We start from the raw sequence: 9,973 nt of genomic DNA, 5'->3' as shown, positions 1-9,973 counted from the left end.
ACATCCATGAAAGTTTTACCTGCACATCCACCAATGTCATTTATTGTATCCATTGCTCTCGATGCAGTCTCCTCTACATTGGACAGACTGGACACCTCCTAGCAGAGCGCTTTAGGGAACATCTCCGGGACACCCGCAACAATCAACCACACCACCCTGTGGTCCAACTTTTCAACTCCCCCTCCTACTCTGCCGAGGACATGGAGGTCCTGGGCCTCCTTCACCACCACTCCCTCACCACCAGATGCTTGGAGGAAGAACGCCTCATCTTCCGCCTCGGAACACTTCAACCCCAGGGCACCAATGTGGACTTCAACAGTTTCCTCATTTCCCCTTCCCCCACCTCACCTCAGTTCCAAACTTCCAGCTCAGCACTGTCCCCATGACTTGTCCTACCTGCCTATTTTCTTTTCCACCTATCCACTCTACCCTCCCCCCGACCTATCACCTTCATCCCCTCCCCCACTCACCTATTGTACTCTATGTTACTTTCTCCCCACCCCCACCCTCCTCTCACTTATCTCTCCACCATTCAGGCTCTCTGCCTGTATTCCTAATGAAGGGCTTTTGCCCGAAACATCGATTTTACCGCTGTGCTCTTCCAGCACCACTAATCCAGAATCTGGTTTCCAACATCTGCAGTCATTGTTTTTACCCATAAATGATTTGGATGTGAGCATAAGAGGTACAGTTAGTAAGTTTGCAGATGACACCAAAATTGGAGGTGTAGTGGACAGCGAAGAGGGTTACCTCAGATTACAACAGGATCTGGACCAGATGGGCCAATGGGCTGAGAAGTGGCAGATGGAGTTTAATTCAGATAAATGTGAGGTGCTGCATTTTGGGAAAGCAAATCTTAGCAGGACTTATACACTTAATGGTAAGGTCCTAGGGAGTGTTGCTGAACAAAGAAACCTTGGAGTGCAGGTTCATAGCTCCTTGAAAGTGGAGTCGCAGGTAGATAGGATAGTGAAGAAGACGTTTGGTATGCTTTCCTTTATTGATCAGAGTGTGGAGTACTGGAGTTGGGAGGTCATGTTGCAGCCGTACAGGACATTGGTTAGGGCACTGTTGGAATATTGCATGCAATTCTGGTCTCCTTCCTATCGGAAAGATGTTGTGAAACTTGAAAGGGTTCAGAAAAGATTTACAAGGATGTTGCCAGGGTTAGAGGATTTGAGTTATAGGGAGAGGCTGAATAGGCTGGGACTGTTTTCCCTGGAGCGTCGGAGGCTGAGGGGTGACCTTATAGAGGTTTACAAAATTATGAGGGGAATGGATAGGATAAATAGGCAAAGTCTTTTTCCTGGGATGGGGGAGTCCAGAACTAGAGGGCATAAGTTTATGGTGAGAGGGGAAAGGTATAAAAGAGACCTAAGGGGCAACTTTTTCACGCAGAGGGTAGTACGAGTATGGAATGAACTGCCAGAGGATGTGGTGGAGGCTGGTACAATTGCAACATTTAAGAGGCATTTAGATGGGTATATGAATAGGAAGTGTTTGGAGGGATATGGGCTGGGTCCTGGCATGTGGGACTAGATTGGGTTGGGATATCTGGTCGGCATGGACGGGTTGGACCGAAGGGTCTGTTTCCATGCTGTACACCTCTATGACTCTATAATTAGCAAAGAAAGGGAAATAAATTTGATACTTCTTGAAGTTTCTCATGAATGGATGTGGAGTTAATGCTGTGATGATGTGGGCATAATTTATTAATTTTGGAAAATGCATCCCTGAAGCTCATACAACCTGATTATAGTAACTGGCGCAGCATAAGATTGCGACAGTATGCCAGTATGGAAATGAACAAGATATTCTGAGTAATACACTTCTAAATGCTCAGCTGGAACTTATAAATGGGAGGGTGGGGTTGGTATGGTGGGCCCCTCCACCCCCTGAAAGGAAAGGTGATCAGCAGCCAATATACATTAAAGAAGCCTGGCCTACAGAGATAATGTGGTGCCGGTGGGTGAAACCAGGTGAGAGCAGGATGTACACTCCTCCCACTGCCCATAACAGTCATCGAACAATCTGATTGTCGGCAGCTCTGGTAGTCCTGCCATTGCCAGACGCTGACATTAAATGCTGCCCGGAACATAAGGAAGCTGGTAAGTTGAGCGTAGGAAGGCATAGTGAATATTAGGGAAATGGAGACCAGGAGATGGGGGGAGGTCGGAGGTGCTGGAGGTGCTGGTTTTGGAGGCAAAGCACAAAGAAATCAAGGGTGGCTACAAGTTCAGGGGTTGAAGGGGCTATACACCTAATGCACACGTGGCATTCCCCAAAGGATGCTTGCCCCTATTCATTCCCAACTTTTCAACAATTTCTTTAAAAAAAACCTACCCATTCTTCTTACTGCCCAAATGTCTGCGCCAATCATACAATAGAATAGACAGAGTATCGTCTGGATCAAGTAGCATAGGTCACAAGTTCAGATGGCTTAATTATTCATTTAAAAATGGCAGTGGGCCTCCAATTTTGTTAGCTGCCTCTAATGGACGGTCAGGTAAACCAGACTGCCTTTTATTTGTATTCAGTTTAGGGATATAGGGAACACTGGTTAGGCTAGCACTTGATTCCCATTGTAGGTTGACTTCATTTCTGTCTGGAGTCACATGTAGCCGAGCAGGTAAGGACAGCAGATTTACATTCCTAACACACTAGCTACCTGACGAAGGAGCAGCGATCCGAAAGTTTGTACTTCCAAATAAACCTGTTGGACTATAACCTGGGGTTGTGTGATTTTTAACTTTATCCTGAAAGGATATTAGTGCACCTGATGAGCTTTACATCAACCAACAGCTGTTACATGCATGACATTTTTATTCCAGTTTTTTTTATTGAGTTCAAATTTCAGTATCTGTCAAGGTCGGATTCAAACCCACATCCTTAGAACATTAGACTGGGTTCTGCATCACTAATCACATGATAATATAATTACATCACAGCTTCCCATTCAATGTGAAAGACGGATACAGTGTTCCTTTTAAGGGATGATGATTTTAAGGGTTCTATTTGACAGAATTGTTGATAAGTGGAATTAATTTAGGAACTGTCCCCTATGGATTAATAACTTCTTCTTATCCTTCACTTCCTTAAAGTTTCTGTTCCAAGAATTAAGTTTGAACAAAGAACAGTTGTGATCACCTGTAGACTTCCATATCTTGCAACTGTTTTTGTTTTAGGTTAGGTAATATCTATTATGAAAGTTTTATTTAGATTACATGGTTTGGGCAAATGCATTGCTAAATACTTAACCTTTATGTAATTTGACTCTCACAAACAACTTCAAACTACCTATCATCTGAATGCTAGCCTCAGTCTATTTGGAAACATTCAGGCAAAGGATGGGAGTGGGAAAGAATCCCATTCTGATAACAAGTTGTTATCATTTGTTGTGGATATGTCATAATCATTAAAATTCAAGAGTCCACTATATCACACATCAGTGATAAGGAACGTAATACGCCCTATAGTCAATGACTTTACTTGGGCAATAACCTGATGTAGTGGATATAAATATCCTGCCTTTATCGAACTGATCTGATTTTTTTGTTCTATAGATTTCAATGGGATAAAATTATAGAAACACAGTTTTTGACAAGGAAGTGAAGTGGAAAATTACACAGTGACTATCATAGTCACTGATAATGAAATAGTGCTCACTTCCCTGGTACAACAGTCCTGCAGTAATTGTCAACAGATATAATTATTCCACAATAATCTTAGCTCAGGGTTTAGATGATAATTATAACAGGGGATGTTTCAATCTCATTATTTACAGAGCCAACTCAGCCCTTTTTTAATTACGAGATATTGAAACTATGTCACGGAGTCATTGGGTTGATGCGGTTGCTAGAGAGATAGCACAAACCTTTACAAGCACAGTGCAAGGTCAGTCTACATAGTGATGTTTTTAATGCACAAAGAAAAGCAGGTTTGAGTTAGGCGGAAGGTTCAAGTTTGAGATATCTTTTTCCTTATGCAAACTCACCTCTATCTTTAATTGTGCCTGGATGGAGAGTGGGTGACAAATGCCCTCCAAAGACGTATGTTTGTATTTTAAACATAATATTATTGTTAAGATTTTCTATTGTGATTGGCTGGATATCTCAAGTGTTGCAAAACTTTCACCACAAAGTATTCTATTTGTCACCTTGGTCTATGAACCTGCCACTTATGAGGCATCTAAAGTTAATTCAGCTTTGGCCTATAATTGTTGTCAAGCCTCAAAAACCCGACTGTACCTCCCACATATGTTTCCCCCTCTCATCCACTCCTTGATTGATCCCTACTTGGCTTGAGATTTCCCTTCCCACCTGATTGTAATGAGGTAAACCAGATGGACCTCATAGAATATGAGTTCCCTGATAGGGGCTGTTAATCTGGTCCAATTAGGGAGCTTTAGCTGACAGAAAAAAACCCAGGAATGTTGGCCATCCTGATACTCTGAGAGCTGGCTCTGTGGAAGCTGGATTAATGTCAAGGATTTACCACATATAAACAAAGGGTGACTTGGTGACGGGATGTAGCCTTTGTGGAATTATTTTAATCTTCAGTGATTTTAACTTCAGTGTGTAAAACAGCACTAACTGCTGTCCATAAACATTGCAGGCACAGCAAGTTAGCTGTGACACAACAGTATCTGTCATTGTTTATGACCGATGCTGCATCATTCTGAGTGCAGGCATTTGTAACTTCTTAGCGTCAAACACAAGGGATGTACTTTTCACTGGAATGCCTGAGAGTACTAAACACATTGCTTTTTCAGTCTATATTTTCCATTATTTAATTATTATATAAAGTTTATAGTAAATTGCAGTATTGTATGAATTTTGCATTCTCAAAATGTGTGACTTATTTCTTTAAGGCACTATATTCAGCCACATGTAAGGATAAATACACTTATAAAATCTGTTAGTTTTCTTGCAAAACCTGGGAATATGATTGAATAGAAACTTTGCTACACAGAATGAGGCAAGGATTAGAGTTCTGCTTTTTCACTTCTGCAAACTAGATTTAAAGTGTAAAGAGAAAAATAGATGGGACAGTTTCCTCCAGTTGCTATTTGTGATAAAAATTCCACGCATGTTTCAAAATAACAATGATCACTTTGTTAAATTGCTTTGAATCTCACGCTTACTGATGTTAAAGTCTCTGGGAGAGCTTAATTTGGGAGCATTCATAATATAAAACCTGAAAAGACTATAAATGTATTCCTGACTGTATTCCTGATGAAGGGCCTTTGCCCGAAACGTCGATTTTACTGCTCCTCGGATGCTGCCTGAACTGCTGTGCTTTTCCAGCACCACTCTAATCTAGACTCTGGTTTCCAGCATCTGCAGTCATTGTTTTTACCTATAAATGAAAATAGCTTGATATATAAACATGGGAGAGATGAGTACGTTCTATATATCCTATGTTTCGATATATTTTAAGCCAGAACAATCACTACACTATAAAAAATGCATGTTGTAACAGCTGTAAGTTAACTATGAAGTTTGTAAATATATAAAACGGCCCATCCAATTGCACTGATAACAAGTATGTAGACCAGTAAAACTAAATAAAAACATGTTGGAAATGTAGTAAAAATGCAGTTGCATGAGGAAGCATAAAACAATTCTCCTAAAACAAAATAGTTAAAAATAATACAAAAACAGAGCAGAACAAAAACCAGCAAAATCTGGTCCAATAAGCAGAGTCCGAGTGTATCTCATAAGGGTTCAAGTCCCATCTGTTCCAGAGGTGTTGTAACAACATTTCTGAACAGGTTGATTAGAAAATAGTTTTTTTTTGTGCAGAATCCAGATATTAATTAGGTGGCGGGTGATTTGAGAAGGAGCATGGTGTCACATTTTAAAGGACCTCCTTTAATTGGTGGTGATTGGCAGCTTGGCAGCTGGGTGGTTGCAAAAACAAAGGCAGACAGCCAGAGATCCATGGGCACTTTTTCTCTTGTCAGTAGAAGCTAAAGGTGCCAGGCTCTGATTAGGACTGCAGGGTGGGGGTAAAAAATGAACTTGGATATCAGGCCTGTATCTTTGGATTTACCACTGGGACTTTGGTGGAAGTGAGGACATGAAGGTTTTGGGTTGTATTGAGGTTGCAGTTAGGTTTGGGGCAGAGCAAGGATATTAGAGCTGCCAACAGGATTTTGTGCGAGCCTGAGTGCTGAGGATATCATAAGGAGAGAATTATAGTTGGGTGCTGGTTAAGTTGCTCAAACTTAACAGTTTAACCTTCACAGCCATCCACTCATCCAGTCTGCCAAACCTGACACTCTCTTTCCAGTTACCCAATGTGGCCTAGAAAATACTATTGCCAACATTAGCTGACACACACATTGCAATTGCTGTCATTTTGCAGAAGACAATTCATTTCAAATGAAATGGGTAATACTGAAAAATATTTGACAGCATTCACACGCTAAAACTGTGAATAGTAATTTCTAGCTAGTGTTTTTTATTTTCCTGCATGTGTAAGAAGGGAAAATTAAGTCTGAAGATCATATGCTCATACACTTTATGAAGGAATAAAGTGATTTGATTCCTAATCAGACACAATGTGTGGTATTTAATGTCCTAGCAGGATGGGAATGGTCATGAATAGTCATCCTGTCCAGTGGGAAAACAGAGACCATTCAGTACACAGTCAATTGCCACTTGTGCGTCAACACATTATCATTGGTTTTCTAATAGTAGTGGGATGCCATACACCAGCTATGCTTAATGTCAATACTGGTGGTCTTAATCACGAGCTGGAAAGATGGTGGCAACTCCATTGCATTTCTGGGGAGCCCAGATGAATCTAAATGTTAATCAGGCAGCTCAGTATTTCCGAACTTTTAAAGAAGATGATTATTTCCTCCCCCACAAATCTGTTCACCAATCAGAGGGCTGACAACTCTTCACCGCCAGCAGTAGTTGTCACTACTGGTTCTGCAGGAAACCTTAAGTCGCAGCCATGGTGGGTGGGGGAGGGAGTGTGTGATGCAGAGTTAGATAACTAGGGCAGGCTCTTTACAGTCAGTCAGACAATAATGTCTGGTGTGTGTTTAAGATGTCAGTTTGGGGAGAAGGGAACATTTTTCAGTGGCAGACATTCTTGTCTTTGGTGGGGCTCTCCATAGGGTACAGTTTCGCAGAAGCCTCCACTCTAGTCCCTGAACCCTCAGGGTATAGTGGGTGGCCCTCCCATGTGACTTGAGCATTCTCACTTGCCCCTGGTAAAATGTCGCCAGTAGTAATGAACCAAGTCCTTCAATTGGCCACTTAAAGGGATTAATTGGCCTTCAGGTGGGTAGGTGGTCTGGGACCTTTCTGAGCCTACATTTAAATGAAGGGAACTGGTTTTCTCCTGTGCACCCCCCAATCTTTGCTCACTGTCTCGCTACCAAGGTTTGTCCACTGGCTTTGGTGAATCACCGTACCCGCCTCCTGGGCCCTCCTTCCTGGCTACAGCTCCACAGTTAGGTGGAAAACTGCAGCCAATTGGCCAGCAGCTCTTTCATTCTCAAGGTATGGGAGCCCTGGCAACAGTTACCTGCTGAATGTCATCGTGTCAGGGCTCCCAAAAGCAGCTATGACAAGGTTGCCACCATTTTTCCAGTTGGAAAGTTGGTGGATGAGGCCACTATCTTAACCATTATTGTCAACCCTAATCTTTCAAAGCAGAAGATATTGAATAGCTGTCATTAGGAGTTAAGCATCGAATGAAAGCAATTTATTTCAAAACTGAACTATTCATCCTAACTAGACACAAGTTCATTGGCAAATACGCTTATGTATTTAATCCCCACAATAATATAAGAGCTGAATATCTTACCTTGAACTTGTTGCTATTTTGCTACTACAGTTCTTTAAGGGTTAATAAATGAAATCAAAAGAAAGAAGGAATCCTATCTGTACTGTACATACTGTCTGCGTTAGTGCACATAGTACAGCCAGTACACCAAGTTAAAAAACCCAAATGTAACTGGAAAGACCACCCGTGACCACCTGTCTATGGCATTCACATCAGCCAAATCTGGGATTTTAATTTTCAGTTGTGATGTTCGTCGCCGTAAGCGTCCCTTCTTCTGAACTGTGTGCCTTTCTAGTGTGCTTCTACCAAAGCCATCTCTGCTGGTAGCTGGCCTTCTGTATTGGATGTTGGTATTGTCATAAGAAAACATGGTCGCTCTTGGATCATTGATATTCGTGAACACCTCAGAAGCTTTCACTTCGTTCCGAATTTCAAGAGTTGTTAGTGGAATATTTCCATGAGCATCCACCTGTGGTGAAAAGAGAAATATTTTGAGAAACAGAAAATTTGTATTGATTGAGACAATGCAATTTAGGGCTGCTATTACTGTTCATGCAGTAACAAGGGCTTTTCACAAACTGATGAGTCATTAAATGGCATTTCTGTACACAACCCATGGTCATCTTGATGTAACACTGACTTTCTTGATGCATCTCATAACTTGCAGCTTATAAACTGAAGGGCCTAGAAATTCCATTTTGGCAGCTGTAGCACCAGGCAAATGGTAGGATGCTTGTTCAGCCCACCGGTCCACTTTAGCACTGAGTTTGTCCAAAATGATAGTGATGAGTTCACAAAGACTTGATATATTTATGATATTTCCTGCCACAGGAGTCTGAAAATTTGGAATAGCACCCTCTCACCACTCTGTGGAAGAAGGTGTCTTGTTAAGTTCTGAAGAAAAGGTTTTCATCCTCAAATATAAATTTCTTAGAATGGAACCAATCTCTTTGAGACCGACAGGCATTGGAAAATTACAAGGCAATACTGTACAACGTGCCATTGTTGGATATTGTGAGAATTGGTGGTATTGTCAGCTGGTTAGGCTATCCAATTAGCCTTGCCTTATGATATCATGGAATAGATGAAAGGCACACTGATAAGCACCTGACCCCCTCACATTTAAAATCTGCATCTGGCTCTGAAAGGAAATATCGTCTAATGGTGACGGATTCAGACATGAGTTTAAGTCAAGTGCAAGTTTTAAAATGAAGTTTCATGAATCTGCCCATGTTTTATTCACTAACAATGCAGAATAATTCAATTATTGAGTTGTAATAAAATTCAGTAATTACAACTAATTCTGAAAAGTGACTTTCATTAGCATCTGGGGACTCATGTGATCAGGTAGGGAGCAACATACTGATAAAGTCACAATTCCTGCAGCAAACCAGTAAGGTAACATTCAGATGCCTCCTGAACATGGCTTAAACATATCTATATGTTGTTGTGCTGTGGAGTTTCACAAGAGAGGGGTTAGAATTTTAAGTAGTGGAGTTATATGTCAAGTGTTCATAATTGCTAATCCTTAACTAGAAGTTATTTATTTGTAATAAATAGTAACCCTCATTATGTATAGACACCTGATCGACACTTTCTCTTAACCTGGGTCTAAAAGATAGGTAAAATGGATTTTCTGCAAATGGTAGACTTGTTTTAAGGGTACATTGAAAACTCAGACTAATTGACTTGGTGAGTAAACTGGAAGCAGCACTACCTGACACAGCGAAGACAGAGATGATTGAGGTACAAGCACAACACTTGGGTTTAGAAAAAACAGAAGAGAGACCAGGCACTCTAAGTAGTGAAGCATTGAAATCAGGTGATATTCAGTTGCGGTCAAAGCAGTTTAAGGATGAAGAGATTAAAAAAAACTGGAGATGGAATTCCACAGCAAAGAGTAAATCAAGGAAAGGGAAATGGAATTGAAAAGACTAATATGGAGGATGGGAAAAATTTCTGGCTGTTGGAGCTGCTCCTTTTTTTGAGGTATTTTAGGTGTTGGAGGTGATTTCCCTGAATTCCAGGAGCAGCAGTTACTGTTTTATATGCTGTTGTATTGTTTTGGAACTTTGGGGAAAAAAAGTCAAAACAACAGCAGTTTTAAAAGGGAGAAGAGCAGACAAAGGAAACACATGGTGAGGACATTGCAGGAGAGAGAGAGAGA

The 9,973-nt window shown here is 41.1% G+C and overlaps 1 protein-coding gene across 1 annotated transcript in view; it reads right to left on the bottom strand.

Moving 5' to 3' along the window:
- Positions 1–524: 524 nt before the first annotated feature.
- The window catches only part of LOC122550659 (gamma-aminobutyric acid receptor subunit beta-1), a 306,039-nt gene continuing 296,590 nt past the window's right edge, over positions 525–9,973 (bottom strand). Inside the window, exon 9 of the mRNA XM_043691745.2 lies at positions 525–8,275. Within this exon, the coding sequence (XP_043547680.1) occupies positions 7,928–8,275 (348 nt within the window). The 3' untranslated portion in view covers positions 525–7,927. The remainder of the gene's footprint in view (positions 8,276–9,973) is intronic.

This window comes from Chiloscyllium plagiosum, unplaced genomic scaffold (genome assembly GCF_037043375.1).
Source record: "Chiloscyllium plagiosum isolate Xiang-an unplaced genomic scaffold, Cpla_swu_hap1 HiC_scaffold_1, whole genome shotgun sequence".
Classification (NCBI taxonomy): domain Eukaryota; kingdom Metazoa; phylum Chordata; class Chondrichthyes; order Orectolobiformes; family Hemiscylliidae; genus Chiloscyllium; species Chiloscyllium plagiosum.
Note: the sequence above shows the minus strand (reverse complement) of the source record. Positions and strands in the feature narration are given on the sequence as shown.